Source organism: Eschrichtius robustus, chromosome 14 (assembly GCF_028021215.1).
Source record: "Eschrichtius robustus isolate mEscRob2 chromosome 14, mEscRob2.pri, whole genome shotgun sequence".
Lineage (NCBI taxonomy): Eukaryota > Metazoa > Chordata > Mammalia > Artiodactyla > Eschrichtiidae > Eschrichtius > Eschrichtius robustus.
The window spans coordinates 22,724,349-22,750,442 of record NC_090837.1 but is presented as its reverse complement, the minus strand read 5'-3'; the positions used below and the strand labels follow the sequence as shown (position 1 = coordinate 22,750,442).

Here is a 26,094-nt window from a genome sequence, read left to right as displayed (position 1 = left end):
ACTCTTACAAATGAATAAGAAATGACAGGCAACCCACTTTTTTGTATGGGGTAAAATACACATAATATAAAATTCGTCATTGTAAATTTTAAAGTGTACAGTTCAGTGGCATTAAGGACATCTACAGTGTTGTGCAACCATCACCTCTATCTAATTCCAGAACTTTTCCATCACCTCAAATACCCATTAAGCAGTCACTCCCTATTCCCCCCTCCCTCATCCTCTGGTAACCACTAATCTGCTTTCTGTCTCTATGGATTTGCCTTTTCTGGATATTGCATATAAACAGAATTATACAACATGAGGCCTTTGGGGTCTGGCTTCTTTCACTTGGCATAATGTTTCCAAGGTTCATCTAGGTTGTGCTTCATTCCTTTTCTGGATGAATAATATTCCATTGTATGGTTGCACTACATTTAGTTTATCCTTCATCAGTTGATGGACACTTGGGTTGTTTCCACATTTTGACTATTGTTAATAGAGTTGCTATAAACATGCACATACAAGTTTTTGCACAAGTGTGGATGTATGTTTTCAGTTCTTTTGGGATATAACTGAGAGTTGAATTGCTGGGTCATATGGTGATTCTATGTTTAACTTTTTGAGGAACTGCCAAACTGTTTTCCACAGGAGCTACGCCATTAGACATTCCCACCAGCAATGTGTGAGGGTTCCAAATTCCCTGCATATTTATTATTATTATTATTATTATTATTATTATTATTATTATTATTATTATTTTGTTCTAATGGCTACCCTAGTGGGTGTGAAATGGTACCTCATTGTGGTTTTGATTTGCATTTCCCTATTGACTAATGATGTTGAACACCTTTTCACATGCTTGTTGGACATTTACATATCTTCTTTGAAGAAATGTCTACACAAGTTCTTTGCTCATTTTTAAATGGGGTTGTTTGTATTTTTGTTGTTGAGTTGTAGGAATTCTTTATATATTCTGGATACTAGACCCTTATATGTAATTTGCACCACCCCTTCTGTGGGTAAAAATCCAATTTTTTAAATGGGCAAAAGAATTACACAGATATTTCACAGAAAAGAATATCAAAATGACCAATAAACTCATGAAAATTTGCTCACCGTCTTCATGAGAGAAATGTAAATTACAACCACAAAGGGTTAGCACAATATACTCACCAGAATGGCTAAAGTGAAAAAGACCGACATACCAAGTGTTGGTGAGGAACAATGGAATCCTCTCATTCTGTTGATACCGTGTTGATACCGGGAACATGTGTTGATACCGCTTTGAAAAAGTATTCGGCAGTAGTTACTAAACCTAAATATATGTATACTCCATGACCCAGCAATTCCATTCCTGGGCACATACCCAACAGAAGTGAGTGTTACATCTACCAAAGGACATGTTCAAGAATGTTCTCTGCAGCTTTATTCATAATGACCTCAAACCGGAAACAACCCAAATGTCCATCAACATAAGATTCCACTAGTATAAAGTTTAGAAACAGGCAAAATTAATCCACAATGATGGAAATCAGAATAATGGTTACCCGGGAATTCCCTGGTGGTCCAGTGGTTAGGACTTGGCGCTTTCACTGACAGGACGGTGTTCAATCCCTGGTCAGGGAACTAAGATCCTGCAAGCCGAGAGGCGCGGCCAAAAAAAAAAAAAATGTTACCCTTAGGTGGGTACTGACTTTCAGGGGCCACAAGTGAGTGTGTTTAGGTGTGGAAATTTCATATCTTTTTAAAAAATTGAAGTATAGTTGATTTATGGAAATGTTTCACGTCTTGATCTGGATGGATGTTCCATAAGTATGATATATGTACACTGGCACCATATCAGAAAGACTTTTCCTCACCACTTCAGTGGAAGTAGTATATTGCCTCCCCACATCCTGATACTGTGGCCCTATCTTATTTTTCTTCACAGTAATTATGACTACTCAGCTGTCTTAGTCAGCTCGGGCTGCCATAACATAGTACCACAGACGGGGCGGCCTAAACAACAGACATTTGTTTTCTTGTAGTTCTGGAGGCTGAGAAGTTCGAGATTCAAGGTTTGCGCTGATTCTGTTTCTGGGGAGAGTCCCCTTCCTGGCTGTGTGCTGCTGCCTTCCCACTGTGTGCTCACATGACCTCTTTGTGCATGAGGGGACAGAGAGCAAACAAGTGCTCTTTGGGGTCTCACCTTATGAGGACACTAATCCTACTGGATCAGGGCCCCACCCTTATGACCTCATTTAATCTTAATTAGTTCCTTATAGGTCCTCTCTCCAAAGTCATACTGGGGCTTAGAGTAAGATTAGGATTTGGGGTGGGGGGACACAAACATTCAGTCCATAACACCAACATGCCATGTGTTTGGTTATTGACCTGTTTACCACCCATCTTTCCAAATTAGAATCTAGTCTCCCTGAAGGCAGGGACTCCATTTGGGTCAAATTGGCATCCCCAGAACCAATAACAGTGCCTGGTACAGAGGAAGAGCTCCGTAAGTGTTTGTTGAGTGAATGAAAGAAGGAAGATGGGGTGGTGGTCACAGCAGCCCAGTGCTATTAAGCTCAGTGTCTGGAACATAGCACAACAGGTAGTAAGGCCACCATCATTGTCATTAATCCTCGGGGTACATCACCCAAAGTTCTTGCCTTCAAATAATTTGCATTCTAAAACAAGAAAAAAATTTATGTGAATTTGTCTGTCTTATATCATGTTCTATATTGGGTTTTTGAGAAAATTATTTCTTGGATTATTGCTTTATGGTAGGCATCCAGAATATGGGAGTCCAAGTTTAGGAGTTGGTTCTAGTCCTGGCTTCACCATTAAGTTACCGTACGTCCTGATGATTTCCTTTCCCTCTGTGGACCTTGCCTTCCTCAACTTCCTCTCTAATCCAATAGGATTAGTGTCCTTATTAGACTTGAAATGAAGGATTTTGATTGAATTAAGATCTCTAAGGGCAGTTTTTTGCAGCTAGAAATTGTTACAACCCCCGTAGTGTGCTGTTCTTGTTTCTAGCACTAGGGGGTGGTCAGAACATTGGAACGCATTCTGCTACTGCAGTTCGTGCTGTTAGATGCAGGGGTTGATGCAGAAAGATGATTGCTCTCTGCTTTGGTTCCCCTACCTCTTCTGAAACCTTAAGCTCACAAACCCGAACCTTCTACAGGGATGGCTGGAGACTCAGACTTCCATCAAAGGGAACAGGGCTGAATCGCCCATGAATCTTGGATCCATCACTTTTCTATCTGTCATGGATCACACATGTAGTTGGAGGGAAGGCATGTGGGTGATAAATGGGCTGTGAATGACAAATGGACAACCAGAAGGAGGAACACTAGGGTGTAGACAGATTTTGTTTGGAAGAGAAAACAGTTTAGCGATACTCTCTTGCTGTGATGTACCGATAAGACCAGCACGTGATGGGAAGGTCCATTGAGGCCATGCATAGAGAAGAAGAGCCACAGCCTGAATGCAAGGAGAGCATGTACACAACTTTGCCCTTGACCTTCAGAACTTTGCTTGGAATTTTCACATCCAGGTACAGAATGTGGCTACATTTAGGCACAAATATCAGGTTCCTCTAAGGAAATTTGGAATTAACTAGGGTTTCATTCCTGAAAGATATGTCCATTGTATGATGTAGCCACCATCCATTTAAAAACGGATGCAAGTAAATGTGTCCTGTTAGTACTACTGGACTAGAAGTCAGAAGACCTGGGTTCTGTTCCTGGCCTCACTATTTATAAACCTAGTGACTAAACATCTCAGAACCTCAGTCCCCCCACCTATAAAATGGGGATAATTATACCTACTTTTCCTATCTCAGGTTATGAAGGTCAAAGACCATATACCTGAAACTACATTGCAAAGGGCAAATACACCATACAAGTCCAAGGGAACGCGATATGAATTTTTGTAGGGACCCTTTTGGGGACATATTTATCATCCTTGGTGGGTATTTTTGCTCTTCTTTCTACTTTAAAAACATTTTTAAAAACTTTAATACAATTTTTAAAGGTTACTTTCCATTTACAGTTATTACAAAATATTGACTATATTCCTCATGTACAATATATCCTTGTAACCTATCTTACACCCGATAGTTTGTACCTCCCATTCCCCACCCTCTCCCCACTTCCCTCTCCCCACTAGTAACCACTAGTTTGTTCTCTATATCTGTGAGTCTGCTTCTTTTCTGTTATATTCACTAGTTTGTTGTATTTTTTTAGATTCCACATATAAGTGATATCATACAGTATTTGTCTTTCTCTGACTTCTTTCACTTAGCATAATGCCCTTCAAGTCCATCCATGTTGCCGCAAATGTCAAAATTTCATTCTTTTTTATGGTGAGATAATATTCCATTGTATACATATACCACATCAGCTTTATCCATTCATCTGTTGATCGACACTTAGGTCATATTTATCATCGTGGACTCAGTCAAGGAACGCCAGATTTCTGAGCTCTCATGCATTGTTGGCAGAAACAAAATCAGAGCAGCTCTCCAGAGATCTACTGGGCAACATGAATCAAAAGCCTTTTAAAAACGTGCATGTCACACACCCACTAGATTAAGATGTGTTAAGATGAAAAAGGCACACAATACCAAATGTTGGGGATGTGGAGCAGTTGGAACTCTCGCATGCTGCTGGCAGGAGTGATGCCTGGGACAGCCACTTTGGAAAACTGTTTACTGAAGTTGGCAATATACACAAATTTTATGACCCAGTAGTGCCACTCCTAGGTATTAACTCAACAGAAATGTGTGCATATGTGCACCAAAAGGCATGGACCAGAGTGTTCACAGCAGCACTCTTTGTAATAGCAGCAAACACTGAAAACTGCCCCGAAGCTCATCAACAGTAGAATGGATAAATAAACGGGTATATTTGCACAATGGGATTATATTCAGCAGTGAGAATGAAAGAACTAAAATTACTTACTGCAATAGGAGGAATCTTATAAATGTCATGTTGAATTAAAAGTGCCAACTCAAAAGACTATGTGCCATGTAATTCCATTTATATTAAGTTCAAAAACAGGCAAAACTCATTTGTGGTGATGAAAGTCAGGATACTGGTTACTCTTGGGGGAAGGTAGGTATTAAGAAGGCTTCTGGGGCTTCCCTGGTGGCGTAGTAGTTAAGACTCCTTCTGCTAATGCAGGGGACACGGGTTCCAGCCCTGGTCCGGGAAGATCCCACATGCCGCGGAGCAACTAAGCCCAGTGTGCCACAACTACTGAGCCTGTGCTCTAGAGCCCACGAGACACAACTACTGAGCCCACGTGCCACAACTACTGAAGCCCGCGCACGTAGAGCCTGTGCTCTGCAACAAGAGTAGTCACCGCAATGAGAAGCCCCCGCACCGCAACAAAGAGTAGCCCCCGCTCACTGCAACTAGAGAAAGCCCGTGCGCAGCAACGAAGACCCAATGCAGCCAAAAATAAAACAAATAAAATAAATAAATTTAAAAAAATTACATTGCTCATATTTTAAAAAAAAAAGAAGGCTTCTGGGTGGGGCAGGATAATGTTTTGTTTCTTGATCTAGTAGCTGGTTACACAGATGTGTTCATTTTGTAAAAATTCATCAAGGTGCACGCTTATGATTTTTTGCACTTCTCTGCAAGTAGGTTAATCTTTGATAAAATAACGTGTATGCCCCCGACCCGGAAACGTTAAAGAGTTACATTTTTAAAATAAAATATTTATTAAGCAAATATTGGTGATAACTAGCTTAGATTCAACCCTGTGTCACTTTGCTATAGTGTCTTTTTTAAAAAAATACAGTCACTACAGTTTTCTTTTTATTAGAATTTAGTTGGTATATCTTTTTCCATCCTTTTATTATTATTTTTTAAATAGCTTAATACCAACTTTTTTTTTAAGATTTTTTTTTTTTTTGATGTGGACCATTTTTAAAGTCTTCATTGAATTTGTTACAATATTGCTTCTGTTTTTTTGGCGGGGAGGCATGTGGGATCCTAGCTCCCTGACCAGGGATCGAACCTGCACCCCCTGCCTTGGAAGGTGAAGTCCCAACCACTAGACTGCCAGGGAAGTCCCCATCCTTTTACTTTTTTGGTGAATTTTTTTGGCCATGCAGGGATTGAACCCGTGCCACTGCAGCGGAAGTGCAGAGCCTTAACCACTGGACCACCAGGGAAGTCACAGTGAATTTTTTATTGTGATAAAATATACATAACATAAAACTTACCATTTTAATCATTTTCAAGTGTACAATTCAGTGGCATTAAGTATATTCACAATGTTGTACAACTATCATCACCATCCATTTCCAGAGAATTCTCACCATTCCAAACAAAAAATCTGAACCCATTAAACAATAATTTCCCCAGCCCCCAGTAACCACTATTATACTTTCTGTCTCTGTGAATTTGCCTATTCTAGATAGTTTATACAAGTGAAATAACATAATATTTGTCCTTTTGTGTCTGGCTTACTTCACTTAGCATGATGTTTTCAAGTTTATCCATGTAGCATGTAACAGAGTCTCCTTTCTTTTTAAGGCTGAATAGTATATGTACTCATCACATTTTGTTTGTCCATTCATCTATTGGACATTTGGGTTGTTTCCACCTTTTCATTATTGTGAATAATGCTGCTATGGATATTGGAATTCAAATCCCTGCTTTCAGTTCTTTCTGGTATATACCTAGAAGTGGAATTGCAGAATTATTTAGTAATTTATATTTAACTTTTTGAGGAACTGCCAAACTGTTTTCTATAGCAGCTGCACTATTTTCCATTCCCACCAGCAATGCAGAGTGTTTCAATTTCTCTGCATCTTTGCCAACACTTGTTACTTTCTGATTTTGTTTTTTAAATCATGGTCATCCTAGTGGCTGTGAAGTAGTATCTCACTGTGGTTTTGATTTGGATTTCCCTGATGGCTAAAGACATTGAGAATCGCTTCATGACCTTGTTGGCCATTTATCTATTTCTTTGGTATCATCTCTTTTAAAAGTATGTAATATTTGATGTGCCAAAATATATAAAGGATGATACAGTAAACATCTGTGTTTCCACCACATGGCTCAAGAAATAAAACATCCTCCAAGCTGCAGGATTCCCTCTGCGTCCCTTCCCATTCACTTCTCCCCCACGTGAACCCTATCCCAAGCCTGATGTCTATTATTCCCGTGTATTTCTTTATAACTATATTACATCTATATGTATGTCCTACCAAAAGTAGTATTGTTTTGCATGTTTGTACAGCTTATTTAAATGAAATCATGCAGTGTGTCTTCACCTTTTTATTTAGCATTTATGAAACAACCAAGTTGAGGCATGTAGCTTAGTCCATTCACTTCCCCTGCTCTATGCTGTTTCATGGTGAATGAAACACATTTATCCATTCTTCTGTTAATAGTCATTTTCTCCCCAGTTTTTTGCTATTACAAACAATGCTCTCTGAACATTTTGGCTCACCTCCTTGTGTGCATGAGCACGATTTTTTGCAGATATGTGCATGTAGGCGTGTGAGTGAGAGGTGGTTTGGGGCAACACATCTTTCGCTTTACCAGATACTATGAAATTACTCTCCAAACCCACCATGCCAACTTACACGCTCCCAGAAGTGTGAGTTTCTGTGGTTCCACATCATTACCAACACTTGGTATTGTCAGCCTTTTTAACTTTTGCCAACTGATGGCGTGAAATGGATCTCACCATGGTTTTAATTTGCGCTTCCTTTTTCATCAGTGAGTTTCTTCACACATTTATTGGCCGTTCACATTGCCTATTCTGTGGCTTGCCTGTGTGTTGTGCCCACTTTTCTATTGGATGCTTATCTTTATCCTATTTGTTCATAGATGCTCTTTAGGTCTTCCTGATACTGATGTTTTGTTGATTACGTATTGCAAAAATCTTCCCATCTGTGGTTTGTGTTTTCCCTTTTTAATGATGTTTTTTGTTGAACAGAAGATTTAAAGTTTAATTTGTCTCTCTTTTCCTTTATGGTGTGACTTGTTTAAGATATATTTTCCTACTCCAGAGTCAAAACAATATTTGCCTTTTGAAGTTTTGCTTTTTAAGTTGAGCAATTTAATCTTCTTGGAATTGATTTTTGGGGATGTTGTGATGCAGGGATTCCCTCCCCTCATTTCTCTATTTGGATAACAAGTTGTCTGTTCATCAGATGTTCAATAATCAATGACAATTGGTTAATGTCATTCCCCTACTTAAAACCCTTCCATGGTTCTCCATGCCATGAGGAGAGGCCCCAGTTTCCTTGCTTCAGTCTGCAAGATCTTGCACATACTCCCCTCCTAAAGTTCCCCCTTCACCTCTCACCATTCTGTGCTCCAGCCACATGGACCAGGCTCTCTATTACCTCGGGCCTTCACTGGTTTTGTTCTCATTACCTAGCATGTCCATATTCTTCTGGTCTCAGTTAATATTAGTTGTGGTGGGTTGAATGGTGCCCCCCCGCAAAAGATACATCCACCCAGAATCCGTAACTATGATCTTATTTGGAAAAAGTGTCTTTGCAAATGTAATAATGTTAAAGATCTCAAGACGAGATCATCCTGGATTACCTAGTAGACCCTAAATCCAATGCCAAGTGTCCTCATAAGAGACAGAAGACAAAAAGCCACACAGAGAGAAGAAGAAGGCTGTGTAAAGATGGAGGCAGAGTTGGAGTGAAGCAGCCACAAGCCCAGGAACTCAGGCAACCACCAGAAGCTGGGAGAGCCAAGGAAGGATCCTCTCCCAAGAGTCTTTGGAGGGAGCATAGTCCTGGGGACACCTTGATTTCAGACTTCTGGCCTCCAGAACTGTGAGAGATTATATTTCTGTTGTGGTAAGCCCCCAAGTTTGTGGGAATTTGTTCCGGCAGCCCTAGGAGACTCATACGGGTGGGTAGCTGGAGGGGGGGCCTGATGGATGGGGAGCCCAGGCTGGAGGGCTGGAGAAGATGAGGTGGGCAGCAGGATGCAGCCTGCCCAAACTCCCAGCCAGGAGGAAGTCCACTCCCTCACTTCTAGGAAGAGGGCACAGCGGCCAGGGAGAGGGTGTAAGTGACAGGGCGACAATGGAAGGAAACTTGGCTCCCAGTGTCCCCAGTGAAATGAATGAATCCACTCCAGACCCCTTGAGATACCTCACCTACAGAGGAGAGAGGCAGGAGGGACCCCAGGGAGGCCCAGGGAGCATGGGGCAGTGAGGGAGTGGACACTTCAGCCGCCACAGTGGGCCAGAGAGCGGCAGACGAGTCTCAAAGACAGGCTAAGGGCTAACCAGTGCACAGCTAATGGCAGAATAGGTAAGGTCCAGGGGGTAGCAGTGCAGAGGTGGATGCTTGCAGACTAAAGGACAATTCCAAGACGGGGCAGTGGGAGGCTCGCTGTGTCTTTGAGCTTCTTTGATCCCTGGGCCACTTTGGTGGAGACAGAGCCTTGGACACCAACAGGGTCATGTCTGTTTAAACAAAATTAAACACTGGGGGTAAATCATTAACTCACTGAAGAAACAGACAGGAGCGTAGGCCACTCCAGCACGAGGACGTGAGAGCCGCCTGGATGTTAAGAAGTCCCACTTATCAGGAGAGGCTGCCACTCAAGGTTCCCACAGGCTGGTGGGAGCATTTGCTGAGCAACTTCTCTACAAAGGAGTCACAGTGCGGGTGCTGTGTGGACAGAGGCATGGACAGTCGGAATCTGCCCTCAGCTCAGAGCTGGGGGTACCAGAGCTCACAGCCATTGCGGGTATCCACGTGCCACCATGGGTATGCCATCACCGTGCCCTCCACGACCCTTCATGATCTCATCTAATCCTCATGCCGACCCTCTGAGGTAGGGTGAGGACTGCCCACATTTCACAGACCAGGAAAACCAAGCCCAGAGAGGGAGAGAACTTGGCCCAGTCACACAGCTTATCAGTGGTGGGGAAAACAACAGAGCTGGCTTTAGCAAAAAGGGGAATGAATTAAGGTTCAGGGTGTGTTTAGGACCTTAAGGGCAGCAAGCATAGCTGGGCCTCTTAAAAGACAGGAGCCAGGACCAGCAAAGCCATCAGGAGGCCAGGAGGCCACTGTCCCCTTCTCTCTCTTTTTCAGGGATTACATAGTCTCCCAACTCTACTTCTAACTGAACATTAATTTTATTCCTCCCTCTATTTTTGGGTTAAGAGCAGGGGTGATAGCATCAGAGCTGGGTCCTCACCATTTATTACCTCTGTGACCTCAGGCACGCATGCCACTTCCCCACCACTAAATGGGGTTGCTGTGCTTCCCATGGAGGTATCAAATGTGATAACACGTGCAAAGCCCTTGGCACAAAGCCTGGCACATAATAAATGCTCAACAAACAGGAGTTGCTCTTATGGTAGGAAACATGGTAGGAAACAGCCTCCCCAGCCCTCCCGGCTCCAACACTGCCCATCCACTCACTAGCACCTGGTCCTGACTTCTTCAGTCAGAGAACCAACTATCGCAAGGGAGGGTGCTTTTGTTCAAACACAGTCTCAAGTGAGTGTGGATTAGCTTTAAGAAAAGTGGAGATGAGGGACTTCTGTGGTGGTCCAGTGGTTAGGAATCTGCCTTCCAATGCGGAGGACGTGGGTTCGATCCCTGGTCGGGGAACGAAGATCCCACATGCCGTGGGTCAACTAAGCCTGCGTGCCACAACTACTGAGCCTGCAGGCTCTGGAGCCTGCGCCACAACTAGAGAGAAGCCCGTGCACTGTAACGAAGAACCTGCATGCTGCAACAAGCATCCCGCCTGCCACAACTAAGACCCGAAGCAGCCAAATAAATAGATAATTTAAAAAAATAATAGTACTTTATAAAAAAAGAAAGAAAAGTGGAGATGAGAAGCTGAGCAGACTAGTCAAAAGGTTTCTATTCAGAAATTTCAACTGCAAGGTCTTGTGGTCAGAAAACTGGTTGGCCAACCTTTCCAGATCCCTCCATTGTGAACCCTTTGGGTGTGGAGGGAGGGCAATCAGGCCAAGGCAGTAGCAGGATGAAGGCTTAGAGGTGGTTGCTGACCTATAGGCTATGGAAGGTGCAGAAGAGGCAGGAGGGATGGTTTGAATGTCAGGACTTTATTTTGGCATAGACTGAAGAGCCATTCATTCATTTAGCAAATATTTATCATGTGCCAACTGTACGTAAGGCATTTTGGCAGGAACTACCGCCTAAGTGAAAGGCATAGTCGTTGTCCTCAAGGAATTAAATGGTCCAGTAGGAGGAAACAGACACACAAATGGAGGAATGTTGTCAGTGTGATCGAGACTCTAAAAGGGATCTGCTTAAGGTGCCAAGAGAACAGGGGAGGAACACCTGTCCATGCACGGGTATGGAGCCGGGGAAGGAGGAGGTGACTATGGCATCTAGTTTTGCTTTTGTGGGTTTTGCCTGCCCAGCATCCATTCCCCCTCCAGTCATCAGTCAATCTCAGTCCCTGTGGCTGTAAGGGACTGACCCTCTTCTCCAGCTCCAAAGAGCGCCTTGAGCCAGGCCTAGTCAATCAGCATAGTCCATCCCCCTGGCCATAGTGATTGGTTCACTGAGGTGTACGTAAACCATCTCTGGCCAATGAGAGTCAAGATATGACGGGGTGGAAACGAGAGTAAAGAAGCTCTGCCTTCCCTGCGAGTGTTGGCAACGTGGATGATGTGAGCCTGGAAGACAGGGGTTGCTGAGTAGAACCCGAGAAAAATGACGTCATAGAAGAAAGCAGAGCTGAGAGCTGGAGAAAGAAGGTGCTTGATAACATCCTTTGAGCCCCTGAACCCAGCTGTGTCTAAAACCAAAATTATCTCTGGACCTTGCGGTTATGTGAATCATTAAATCCACCCCCCTCTTTTTTTTTTTTGCTTAAGGCTGTTTGAGTTGGATTTCTGTTATAAGAGAAAGGATTATGTTTAGTCTCTCTCCCATCCCAGACTTACAATTTTTTCCTTTATTCAAACAATTCTGAATAACAGTTTCTTCTGTACATTCCAGGAAAAAAAAATATGTATATATACATATATGTTTGTTTGTTTTACAGAAATGGAGTATCTAACCATAAGATACCGCCATCTCATGACCCTGCCTTCCCCCATTGAGTTATTCATCTTGAATCCCTGGCTTTCCTTTTATATACTTTAATTGCATTTATATATAATGCTGAGTTTTTTCCCAAATTAGTTACTTTTAACTTTATAAAAGGATATCACAATGAATATAATCTTTGGGGATCTTTTTTTCACTTAATATTATATTGCTAATATTCATCCATATTGTTCTAAGTCGTTGAAGTTTACTTGTTTTGACTGGTATAATATTTCATTGCATAGATATGTCAGAGTTTATTCATTTCGTTCTTATGTTGATGTGCATTTGGGCTATCTCCCAAGTTTTTGCTCTTGTGAGTAATGCTTCTCTTAACATAATTCATGTCACATTATACAATAGCGTATAGGTTATTTTCAAGGTCCTAGTTTTCATTTCATCCAAAATGAAATTCAGTGGGATCATGGGTGGTATTCTATTATTAAAACTAATTAGCTAACTAAATAAAAGTGGGCCATGTATGGACCAATAATGTGTCCAATAATGTGTGTGCCAAGGCTAATTTAATTCTATATACCTGAGGACCAGAGAGAAAAATAAATTGGGAAAATACTGTGTATGTTATAATGCACCCTGTATTTTGTATGTAACAATATGTCTGGGAACTCTTGCTGAATCAGCGCATATAGCACATCCTATATAATTTTTAACTGTTACAGAATATTCTGTTAATGGACATATCATAACTTAAATACTTAAAAATTTTCATCATGGAAAATTTCAAACATATACAAGGGAACGGCAAAAGGGAGTTCCATGTATCCAACACCCTGCTTCAGTAATTATCATCATCTGGCCAATCTTGTTTCATCTCTACCCCATCCCTGCTCCCTCCCCCAGTGGAGAATTATTTTGAAGCAAATCTTGGCTATCTTATCATTTGTCCATAACTTGCGCTCTATTGGTGAACACAGGTTGTTTGCACTCTTTGGCTTCTATGAACAGTGCTACAGTGAATATCCTTATAAATAAATCTTTACAGCAAGTGTAAGGGAATCTGTAGAATAAGTTTACACTAGTGGGCTTGTTTGATCCAAAGGGCAAATGAATTTTAAATTCTGATAGATTTTGCCAGATTGTCTCCTAAAGAGGTTGCCTCAGTTCCCACTCTGCATCATCAATTCTTTGGCATCTTTTTTTAAAAAAATATTTATTTATTTATTTGACTGCACCAGGTCTTAGTTGTGGCATGCAGGATCCTTTAAGTGCAGCATGAGGGATCTAGTTCCCTGACCAGGGATCAAACCCAGGCCCCCTGCGTTGGGAGCATGGAGTCTTAACCGCTGGACCACCAGGGAAGTCCAGTTCTTTGGCATCTTTTAAACCTCTTTCTCATTCAATAATGAGAAATTCATTTCAGGTTGCTGTTTCTTGATTTTTCTCTTCTTCCTTCTATCTAAGATGAAAAAAGGAAAGATGCCCAGAGGCAGGAAAAAGTATGAAAGGCAGAAGTAAGGCCACTCATAAAGCTGTTCTTGGGAGAGGACTGTCAGCTCCTTGGGGCCTGAGGACTGTGGCTTCCAAGAGCCTCAAGGCTCCAGCTGACCAGGGTGGGAGAAAGTGGCACTGCTGCAAGCCAGTGCCCCAAACACACAAACAAATAAAGCAAAAGTGTGGGATTTCTCTCTTCCACAGCACTTCTGTGCCCAGTGTTTAATTGTTGCCAGACAGCACTTGTACATAAATGAGGAGATGTCGAAGGCTGGGGAAAGCTGTACTCTATAATTTGTGTCCATCTATTAGCTTGTTGTGGGTTCTAGGTCTTGGTTTTCTTATCTGTCAAACAAACAACACTTATATGATTTCTAAGGTGCCTTTCAGCAGTAAAATGGGAGGCATCTCTGAATTCCATGTCACATTTTGGAGATTACAGTTTTGTTGTTTTCTATGTAGTGAGCTATTTCCGTTTTCTCAAATTGAAATGACATGAACTCTAGTCTGAGTATGTCCTCATTCATTCATTCATTCATTCATCCACTCAGTTAATATATTGACTACTTCTTTATTTTAGATCTTTTGATTTGGAATTCTTTCTTTCATTTTTCTCGACTTGCAAAAATTTGGGGGGGGTGATAGATACTAGAGATCTCAAGATGAAGCTGATTGACTCAATTGCTTTCAGCAAAATGTGGATTTCTCGATCTACCTCAATCTCAGAGTTTCTTTGGTTTTATGGGTGTGTGTGTGTGTGTTTACTTCCTATTGCTGCTGCTGCAGCTATCATTGAACTAGGCACCTTTTTTTACTGTTGTATTCGTCATGAGTCTTTTTTTTTTTTAATATTTATTTATTTATTTTGGCTGTACCGGGTCTTAGTTGCGGTACGTGGGATCTTTTTTTTTTTAGTTGCAGCATGCATGTGGGATCTAGTTCCCTGACCAGGGATCGAACCCAGGCCCCCTGCATTGGGAGTGTGGAGTCTTACCCACTGGACCACCAGGGAAATCCCATGAGTCTTTTGTCATAGGGATGGATCCAGAGGATCAAAGGATGCAGCCAGTACCCTTCTTATTCTTGTTTGTCTCATCTCAGCTTGCCTCTGCTTCTCTTTCTTCTCCTACAGTAGCAGCATCTTCTCTGTGGTTGGGGAAAATGGCCACAAATACCTTAAATTTACATAATCCTTAGGGTTTGAGATCCCATGGGGGAAGACAGACCTTCTCTCCCTCAGTTTCCAAAAAGATCAAATTTTAGGGAAGACTCTGGTTGCCCCTGCTTTGGTCACATGCCTACCTCTGAACCAATCACTGTAGCTAGAGGAGTGGAGTACTCTGGCCATTCTGGGTCACATGCCCACCTAAGCTGGGGAACTGAGTCCTGTGTTTGACAGCCCCAGAGAGATGGTATGGGCCAGGAAGAGGTGGGTACCCACAGGAAGAGATGCTGAGTCAACAATTCCTGTTCATTACCACTTCTCTGCAAGCTGATGGGGCTTTCCAGCCAGGGTGAATGGAGTGTGCATTTCTGCATTCTCACCCCAAATCCCTCTTCTCTCTTATTGACTCACCTCTGTTCTAAGCCACCTTGTCCTATACAGTTGGAGAAAAGCAAGTGATTGGCCTTTACTTTCTTCTAGTGTTTTCACTCAATCCCTTTTTACCTTCAAATAGAGGTATAATCAATGTTAAAGCCACCTGACTCATCTATCTTTCAAAGCTCCAATGACCCCCTTATCTACTATCAGCCTTTGTCAAGTAGGTATGTGATTACATTTCCACCTCAATTAAATATTGCATCCTGAAGATAGGTTCCTCCTGTGGTCAGAGGTGCAGCCTGCACATACAGCTATCTCCTTTATATAGTGCAGTATTTATACTTCTCAGATATTGGGGTTTCTTCCTTTTCCTCTACCTTAGCAGCCTAGAAGCAACAGTTTTACGACCTGGTCCAATCAGCATTTGCTTTGTCACTCGTCTGTGTCTTTTGGGCACAAAATATGTTGCTTTTTGGACCTGTAGGTGTGTTTATTTGGCCCCACACAGCAATATAAATATTTTAAATCTATTGTAAACATTTTAAAACCAAGAGACACTACAAATACATTTGGATTTTTGCTTGTTTTGAGCAACTCGGAAGATCTGTGAACCTGGGCCCACGTTCCCCAGAGCAATGATGTTCAGGAGTGGCCCTCTGGACTGGCCATGCGTTCCCAGGCCACCACTCCCAAGGGTGTTCCTGCCTGAGGCCCCTTTGCCATTTACCTTCTTACTTGCAGGTTATTTTTGCTTACACCTGGCCCACCTCACTCAGTCACATTCCCTGCCTGGCCCCTGGAGCATTGTTTGAGTTTGTGACTCCTGGTTGGGTGGCCATTGCAAATCAGGGACAGGTTGAAGCAGGGTTTAAACCACTGATGAATCGGGCCCAGATTGGCCTTCTGCCTCAAGGCTCAAAGTAGACGTAGATTGATGGTATACTTCAAAGGCGGAAGAGACACTTCTAAGAGTTTTGAAAGAACTGCCGCTACTTGTCCGTGTAACATCTATTGTACCTTTCAAGAGAATTATATGATCTTTAAATACAATAAATTAAAGTTTCCAGAAATAGATATAAATACTGTGGAAGAATGCTAGCATGTCTTAAATTTGAATCGCCTTAAAGAAACAAGATGAGATTCAAACTCTTAAAATTACTTTGTAAAATAAAGTAGACTTTATTGTAATCTTTTATGACTTCTCTAACTGCCCCATAGAGACATCAATGTTTGCAGAAGGATGGAAGGAGAGAAGAAAGGAAGGAAGGAAAAAGGAAAGAAGCTACTTGAATACGGGGACTTGCCAACTGATTTTTTTTTAAGATTTATTTTGATGTGGACCATTTTTTAAGTTTTATTGAATTTGTTAAAATATTGCTTCTGTTTTATGTTTTGGTTTTTTGGCCACGACGCATGTGGGATCTTAGCTAACTGACCAGGGATCGAACCCGCACCCCCTGCATTGGAAGGTGAAGGCTTAACCACTGGACCACCAGGGAAGTCCCATGGCCAATCCATTATTAAAATTTTAATTTTTACTTGTAAATAACTAGAAGAAGAAGTTGCAAAAATAGTACAGAGAGGTCCCGTGTTCCCATTACTTAGATTCCACTAATGCTAACACCTTCCATAACTGTAGGCCAATCCCATTTCACATTCCAGTGGCACGTAGAAGGTGTTCAATATAGTTTTTTGAGGGGACTTCCCTGGTGGTCCAGTGGTTAAGACTTCGCCTTCCAATGCAGGGGGTACAGATTCGATCCCTGGTCAGGGAGCTAAGATCCCACATGCCTTGCGGCCAAAAGCCAAAACATAAAACAGAAGCAATATTTTAACAAATTCAGTAAAGACTTTCAAAAAAATTTTTTTTAAATAAGGTTTATTGAATGAATATGTTTGCATATGGAAAATGAATGTTATCTGTTGACTTAGCGGGTTGGTTGCTCTATTTTATTTTGTTACCTTTGAATAGGTAATATATGTGCAGGGAACAAATTCAATACGTTCAAAGGGTATACAGGGAAGAGTACGTCTCCCTCCTTTCCCTGCCTCCCAGTCACCCAGATGCCTCCAGAGGCAACCATTTATTCATTTCTTATAGCTTCTTCCACACATTGTTCATGTTTGCAAGTTCATACCTCACGTATCTGTTGCCTCCTCACCACCCCCCTCCATTGTAGAATACCATATGCACATCTTCTTCACTGGGCAATATATATTGGAGATCATTCTATGTAAGTTCATAGAATGCTTCTTCATTCTTTTTAATGACTATTTAATATGTGTTCCATGATATAATAAATGGATGTATCATAAAAGAATTTATTTAACTAATCCCCTATTGATAAGCATTTAGACTGTTTCCTGTCTTTTATTATTAAAAGCAATATGGCTGTGGGACTTCCTGTGGTCCAGTGGTTAAGAATCTGTGTTTCCACTCTTCCACTGCAGGGGACGTGGGTTTGATCCCTGGTCCCTGGTTGTTGAACTAAGATCCCGCACGCCAAGGCTTGGGGTTAGGGGGAGGGGAGACAATACTGCTGTGAATACCCATGTCTGTTTTGATTTAAGCAGATACAGTCTCTCTCTTTTTTAAAAATTTTATTGAAGCATAGTTGATTTACAATGTTGTGTTAATTTCTTACGTACAGCAGTGACTCAGTAATATATACATATATATATTCTTTTTCATATTCTTTTCTATTATGGTTTGTCACAGGATATTGAATACAGTTCTCTGTGCTATACAATAGGACCTTGTTGTTTATCCATCCCATATATAATAGTTTGCCTCTGCTAATCCCAAACTCCCATTCCTTCCCTCCCCTCCCCACCTCCCCCCTGGCAACCACAAGTCTGTTCTCTATAACAGATACAGTCTCTTTAGGTACTAAAGCATATGTTTTATGGATCTGAAATCCCCAAACTTCGCTATTTGGTCATGTAAATAGAACTTTGATGGCAGAAAATTTCCTGAAGCTTTGTGTGGTTTCTGGCCTAAGTCAGTGAGATTTGTTCAAGGTCTGGCTGGCAGCTTTAACTGATGCTGATGCACCTGTTCTCCATTATTTTCATCTGAGCTGTGTCTGGTAAGTAGAGAAAGGAACAAGGTAAGTTATACTCGGGATGATTAGGGATGTGCCTTGAAGGATAGTGAATGTGCATTGCTTCTCTTCACTGCTATCATTCGATCCAGCTCGCTGATCCAGCCCTTGCTCCTGGCCTATGTGTCTTCCCTCTTATTTGAAGTTATCTTCTATCTTCCCTTACTGTCCAGCAGATTTTGGTGACATTTCATTACTCAGTAAACACCTCCATTTCTAAACAGCTTTACACTGCTGAGATGAATCATATTACCTCTGTGTTGATGATCTGTGTCTTATTAACTGTACCTTTCTTTAAGCAGATTTAAAAACATCTGAACCGGTTTCTTTTTTGACCCTTCACTGGGTTTTCATCACAGTCCCTGAGGGAAAGACTGTTGCTCTTCTCCATGTTCAGACTTTATTTTGGTTCCATGAAGCCCAGTGCTCCTAAACAGCTGTTAACAAGCTGCCCCAAATGCCTGCAAAATGAGAGGGTTACACAACAATGAGCTTATCACTCATTCATTTAGTCATTAATTCATGCAACAAATATTTATATTGAGTGTGGACTCTGGGCCAGGCAGCCTCAGCCTAAGTCAGTGAACAAGACAAGATCCTTGCCATTATAGAGTTTGTTCTCCAGCATGTGTGTTTATGGGGCATGGAGAAGAGACAAAAATAAATAAGCAAATTATTTAGTATGTTCGGAGGTGATAAATGCTACGGGGTGGGGGGATGAGCAGGCCAAAGGAAGTTGGGATTGGGGGGACAGGGGGCATACTGTTTTTGCTGAGGGTGTGAGATTTGAACTAAGACTTCAAAGAACACAGAATATCCTTACATAGTATCTTGTGTGTTATGTGTATGTTTGCATGAAAAAGACCACTAATGACTTTGTATTTGTTGAACAACTGCAACTGTACTGAGATATAATGCTCATACCATTAAACTCATCCTTTTAAAGTGTACAATTCAGTAGTTTTTAGTGTATTTACAGAGTTGTGCAACCATCACCATTATCTAATTCTGGAACATTTTCATCACTCCCAGAAGAAACCCATTAGCAGTCACTACCCATTCCTGCCTCCCCCCGGTCCCTGGTAACCACTAATCTACTTTCTGTCTCTGTAGATTTGCCTATTTTGGACATTTCATATAAATGGAATCATGTACTATGTGGTCCTTTGTGACTGGCTTCTTTCACTCAGCATGTTTTCAAGGTTCATCCATGTTGTAGCAGGCATCAGTACTTCATTCCTTGAAGAATAATATGCCATTGTATGGATATACCACATTTTGTTTATCCATTCATCAGTTGATGGTGACCTTGAATTTTAAATATTGCAGAGTGTCATGGATGGGCTGTAGTGATGGACCTCCCTGTTAAGGACTGGACTGTGCCATGTAGAGGGAGCCCATTGTCAGGACTGATGTTGCCCAGTCCAGTCAGCACTGGTTAGGCTTGGTTCTGGAGAAACTAAAAAGCCACCATACTCAAAACCTTGCTTTTCCAGGTGCCTCCCTCCTGAGCAGTAGCTCTGGGTGGTCCAAATGCGGCAACACAGACCTGTGGGTTTTTTTCAAGTGTATTTTCTATTCCATATTTTTTCTACTTTAAATTGTAACCTTGGTAAGTTGTTTACCCAAGACAATTCGCAATGAGTTTTCTTTTCTTTTTAATATTTTGGGTGTGGTAGCAAGTAGAAGCAGATCATCCTAACCAATTATTTGCAAATATCTGAACAAAGTCATTCTGGTCATACAGGGAAGACTCCACGGAGGAAATGGGAATTGAATCTGGATTTTGAAAGAAGGTTCGATTCTCAGAGAGGAATAGGTGAGGAAGGAAAAGGCATGTTCCAAAGAGAATTCAAAGTTTATCTTTTGGGTGACTGGGAACCCCTGGGCCCTGGAGCACGTGTCTTAGGTATGATAATTTAGCATCTATCCTCTGCGCATAAAGTGCGATGGTGTTGGAATCCTCTGGACTCCTGCACAGGAGACAATCAAAGTTTCAGAACTTCTGTCGAGGGGGATGTTTCAGTTACAGCCTCCGGGGCTGCAGATTATTTCCATCAGAGTCCAAATAACTTAATGGCTTTCTCACCCCCGCCCCGCTCCTACACACACAGTTGAGAGTAATTGTCTAAGCGACACCAGTGCAAGACCCGGACACGCCCCGTCATGGCCCAGCGGCACACCTCCCCAGACCGCCGGAGTCGTTCCCGTTCGATCCTGGGGGTGGGGGTGGGGGTGGGGATGGGGGTGGAGGACCAGGTGCGGTGGCTCCGCTCCCAGGAACTGCAGATTGGGGCGGGGGAGCCAGGAAGGACAAGAATCTAAATCTTGCATGGGAGCAGGAGGCGTGGGGTCTCCATAGAGGACGCACAACAGCCCAGAGCAGGATGCGGTCCCCATTCCCGCCGAACTTCAGCAACCGCGAGGAGAAATGTCTGCCGCGGAGGGCGGAGCGCGGTGGGGGCGGAGCTCGACCCAAGGGGGTGGAGCTAGAGCGTGGGGGCGGAGCGAGGATGAGGGGGCGGAGCGAGACGGTGGGCGGTGGGCGGGGCTACAGCAAGGGGAGGAGCGCAGACGGCGGACGAGAGGCGGGGCTGGGGTGAGGGGCGGAGCGAACACGGGGGCGTGCCCGGCCATCCGGCCCCGCCCCCGCCGCAGGCGCGCCCGCCCCGCCTTCCCGCTCCCCCCGGCTGCAGAGGCGGTTGAGCGCTGAGAGGGAGGGGAGAGCGGGTCACGACGTTGCCGGGGCGGGGATAACCCCTCACGTGGAGCAGATGAAAGGGCCGCGGCGCGACGCCCGGGGGAGCCGAGCAGAGCCTGCGACCCACAAAGCCGCCGCCGCCGCCGCCGCGATGGGGCTGTGAGGCGTCCGCCCGCGCTTGGTACTCCGCCGGCCCGCGACTATGCCCGGCCGCGCCCGCCCTCCGCGCCCTCCCGCCGCAGGACCATGAGGCCGCGCTCGGGCGGGCGCCCAGGGGCCCCGGGCCGCCGCCGCCGCCGCCGCCTCCGCCGCCGCCCCCGCTGCCCCCGCGGCCGCCGCCTGCCGCCGCCGCCGCCGCTGCCGCTGCTGCTCGGGCTGTTGCTGGCGGCCGCGGGGCCCGGCGCGGCGCGGGCCAAGGAGACGGCGTTCGTGGAGGTGGTGCTGTTCGAGTCGAGCCCGAGCGGCGACTACACCACCTACACCACCGGCCTCACGGGCCGCTTCTCGCGGGCCGGGGCCACGCTCAGCGCGGAGGGCGAGATTGTGCAGGTAGCTGCCCGCCGCCCGGGCCCCGCGCCGCCGCCGCCACAAGATGGCTCCGGGGGCTGCGCCCGCCGACCCCGCCGCGGGCTGGCGGGCTGGCGGGCGGGCGGGCGGGAGGGGCGGCGAGGAGGCCAGCGGCATCCCTCCCTGGCTGGCGGGCGGGACGCGGCCTCCAGGGCGCCGCTGCGGGGGGCGAGCGCACGTGGGGGCTCGGCCTCCTGTGGGTCCGGGGAGCGGGAGGGGGACCCCGGGTCCGGGCACCCACGTTGGGGCAGCCGCCTCGGGCCGTTGGGGCTTTCGGTTTGCCTCAGGTGGAAGTCCCGGGAACTACCTGTTGAATGCCAACTTCGGAAAGATAAGTGATGAAGGATGGGGTGGCTTGTTCCAGGTCGCAGGCTGTCCTTCCCACCCGTGCATGTTCTTTTGGGGAGTAGCCAGCCTTGTCTGAGGGGCTGCACAGCATCAGGTTCTCCCCTGGAACCTGCCGCCAGCCTCACCTGGGCGCTGACCCTCCTGTGGGGTTCTGGACAAGCAGCGGCGGGAGGAGAGCAGCGGGAGCCCGCCGAGGAGTGGGGATCGCGGGTGCCCTGGAGTGGACGAAGCAGGCAGCCCTCGCTGCGTGCCTCAGATTACAGAGGGTGGGAGGGAGGCAGCCTGCCCGCACCTCGGCCAAGGACTTCTGCAGAGGGCCTGCAAATCGGGAGACGGGGTCGCTCACTGACAGGGCCTCCACCTTGCTCCAGATGAAAGAGGTGTGCATTCCAAAGGCTAGGGAGAGCTAGCTTTAAGCTGACCCCGCTCTTTCGAGGAGGAACTCTGAGCCCAAGCCCCTGCAGATGGTGAACTGGGTAGATGCCTTCCTGCTTCGGGGCTATGATTTTATCAACTTGTTAGTAGACAGCCAGCGCACTTACTGCGGTTAATATGCGTGCCTGGGAAGGGGGCGATTTGAAACGGTTGGCTTGTCTTTGAACCTTTTGGGGGAGAAGAGTTGGCTGCAGGGCTCTAAGCTTTGGGCCTTCTGCACTTCACTCTTGGATGAGTTATGAATGAAGAGAGGGGGACCGAGTGGAATAACTGCAAGCAGCCTTTCCTTTCCCCTCTCCTGGTGCAGACTCAAAGCCCTGCATGGTTAGAACAGGGAGCCCTGCAGCTTGGCCCTTAGAGGTGTGTCCTTACATCCCTATCTTAAACTTCTGCAGGATGAATAGAAGGGAAAACACATGTTGTTTGAGTTCTGTGACTACATATATGTTAAAGGATTTTGGACATTTTTTTTGTATAATGTTATAATTACAGTCTTTATAAGATTTAGAGACCATGGTGTGCTGAAGATTCCTACACATTTCATTCGCAACCTTCAAGCACAGTTTGAACCTTAAAGCTTACTCGTTGTGACTCCTTGTTTCTCTTTGAGGCTTTCACTGTGGCCTGATGCCTGTAGAAAATATTTGATTTACAGCCTTCTAAGAGAAAAGATGTTTTAACGTGGCACTTCACTTTTTGAAGGAGACTTTTGAAGTTTGCGATTTTTATCTGCAGTGTTTTTTAACTTGTACTCTTTCTCCCTGGTAGTTTGTCTGGCGAGCTATCCGTTATGAGTAGTGCTGTGCTTTGGAGATAATCTGGGGTTCACCATTTAATACAAAATTAGCAGTTTAAACACACCATTTGTAACTATTTTATCCTTGTGAGTGGAGAGATAATGTGTGAATTTGGCAGAAGGAATCTATTCTCTTTTAAAACTTTTTGAAGTGCTTATCTAACTCCTTTGTAGTCCATTAGCCTCGCCAAAAAAAAAAGTCAACAGTTGCTAAGTAAAGAAAGATGACTTAAATGGTATTTAATAAGTTTACCTGTTAAGCAATCACTAATAGGTGTCCTTAATTCCCTTATAACTGCAGTAACGCTGGTGAGTTTATCTGAGCTGTCTGAATAGTCATTTCTTGGTGTTCTCACTCTATATCTTTGATAACTTTATTGTGAGGCCTACTTGCCAAACCTCTCCGTGTGCACAGAAGGAGCTCAGCGTGGCTTCTAGGGCTGTGTGTGTACAGAGGCTGGCATGAGTGAAGGAACTGGTGTGGCCCGTTAGCCCTGAAGAAGGTTTTTGTAAGGAAAGCTGATGTTTTAGGACTGCTGAGAGGGAACGTCACATTTTGCGTGAGAAATGAGAATGTACAAGAAACAAATTGGTGTTCAGCTTCACATTAATCAGGTTTTCTAAGTGCCCTTGTTGAACTTTTCAAGCCTCCTTCTATTTACTATCTTGAAAAAACTGCATAATTTGCTATTTAATATTTTATGGTCTTCAGAGCAGAGTTCATTTTCCTTTAACGGAACCTAAATAGTAGCCCTTATAGGATTGCTTTTGTTATTTCCCGTGGGATTCCGCAGCTCTGTTGTTCATGCTTTAGGGGAGAAAAGAACCGTTTTGGGAGACTCTCTCCTTTAAGAATTCTAAGATAGGAAATTGGTTTGTATCACTGATTTTTTCCCCTCCCTGTTGTATGCAATTGAAGTATGTGTGTGTGTATGTTTATAGAGTAGATACCTTATCATAGTCTGGTTTGCCCAGATACTCCTAATTAGAGTACCTGTTCATTCATCTGCATGAGTTGGAGTAGGGGGAGGCCTGGTTAAGAAAGGTGTGTGTGTGTGTTTGTGTGTGTGTGTCTGTCTGTGTGAGTGAGAGAGAGAGAGAGAGAGGTATTCAAACCTTGGGATTAGTCACAGGAGTCTTGGTTCTCTCCTTGTGCATTTTAGGCTTAAATAACTTTCCCAAGGTCATCAGTGTGCTCTGGAAAAAGAGAGATTTTTTTTTTTTTTTTTGACATCTTCATCTGTGAAAGTTGTGGAAACAATGTGTCGCTGTGAAATGCTATTCATTACTTTTATTATCTTATTTATTCATACAGTATTAAAGCCCATTTGCTTTTAAGTGTCAAGCATACAGTGTGAATGATGGAGGAAGTAATTACACTTCTCCCATAGTTCTGAAGTGTGGAACTTTAAAGGGTTCTTAGACATATTGATACATATTTCATCTTTGAACCAATTTGTTGCTATTAATGAGATCCTTATCTGAAACTTTGAGACTTGGTTGTTCAACTCACATGGTTAGTGATGTTAAATAAAGGCCCAATTAAACACTGGCTAGGGGTATGTGGATTGGTTAAGCAAACAAAGAAAATTTGCATAGAGGTGAAAGATTGTTTCAAAGTGGAAATGCATCTTTTCCCCTCTTGAAGTCAGATATTTGGAAATGCTTGAGAAATTCATTTGTAGAAGAAATCTGAATGGTAGGTTTTGTGTAACTTTAAAATCGGCCTCTGTGGATCCTGGGTTAAGTGTTGAATGGTCTTGAAAGCAGAGCTTGCTGAGAACATTTAAGAACTAAGCCAGTGGGACTTCCCTGGTGCAGTGGTTAAGAATCCGCCTGCCAGTGCAGGGGATGCGGGTTTGATCCCTGGTTCGTGAAGATCCCACATGCCACAGAGCAACTAAGCCCGTGTGCCACAACTACTGAGCCTGCGCTCTAGAGCCCGCGAGCCACAACTACTGAGCCTGCGTGCTACAACTACTGAAGCCCGTGCGCCTAGAGCCCGTGCTCCGCAACAAGAGAAGCCACTGCAGTGAGACGCCCGCGCACTGCAAGGAAGAGTAGTCCCCGCTCGCTGCAACTAGAGAAGGCCCGCTCACAGCAACGAGGAGCCAACGCAGCCAAAAATAAATACATTTATTAAAAAAAAAAAAAAATCACTAAGCCAGTGCCTTTAGCCATGAGGGGTGAGAGGAGAGCTGAGTGGTGGGTTAGAAAGGCTGAGTGAGGTCTTTAAATAGCCAGTGTTAACTAAGGGTATCAGAGAGAATAATTTTAGGAAACTAATTCCTCTGCCTTGTTTCCCTGTCAGTTTGTTTCTGCAGTTTAGCGTTTGATCAAACACTTTCTTTTCATCTCCATTTTAAGTTAACTTAACAGGCCTGCCTCTAAAAATTGACTTGGCCTAATAGAACAATTGCGTGCTGACAGCTGACCTGGATTTACACAAAAAGGGACTGCTGACTGTCTTGTCAGAAGGGCCTTCATAGGTTAAAACCAAGCATTTGATTTTGGGAAAAACATTAGGGCTGTGTTTTGTGACCTTGTAAATTCTTAGGGGCTCTTATTTTCTGTCTTGTTCTCTGAGATGCCCTGGGGGTTACTAATACAGCTCTGTATGGAGATGAAAATGGGAGTGGGAGGTAAGTGTGGGGTCTGGAGACTAGAGAGGGTGGTGATGGCTTCCATTTAGGAGCATTTATTTTGTACCGGGCACTGTGCCAAGCACGTCATGTGTTTGCTCATCTAATCATTACTTTAACACGGAATCAACAACTGTTGTTAACCCATTTCACAGATGAGGAAACAGGTTGAGAAAGGCGATTTGACTTATTCAACCTCACACATCTAGCGCATGATAAAACCTGGGTTGAAACCCAGGTCTTTCTGGCCCCTTGCTTCCTATTATCGCCAAATAAATAGGACTTAGCCGGCTAGGTCTTGACGTTAATTCAAGTCTAATTTTTTTTTTAATTTTTAAAATTATTTATTTTATTTATTTAATTTTATTTTTTTGGCTGCATTGGTCTTAGTTGCAGCATGCGGGATCTTCGTTGAGGCATGTGGGATCTTTCATTGCGTTGCGGGCTCTTCGTTGTG

At 44.0% G+C, this 26,094-nt stretch overlaps 1 protein-coding gene across 1 annotated transcript in view; it reads left to right on the top strand.

Annotated features, from left to right (window-relative positions):
* The first annotated feature begins 20,878 nt into the window (after positions 1 to 20,878).
* The window catches only part of ZNRF3 (zinc and ring finger 3), a 148,455-nt gene continuing 143,239 nt past the window's right edge, over positions 20,879 to 26,094 (top strand). The window contains exon 1 of the mRNA XM_068563441.1: positions 20,879 to 21,398. Within this exon, the coding sequence (XP_068419542.1) occupies positions 21,096 to 21,398 (303 nt within the window). The 5' untranslated portion in view covers positions 20,879 to 21,095. The remainder of the gene's footprint in view (positions 21,399 to 26,094) is intronic.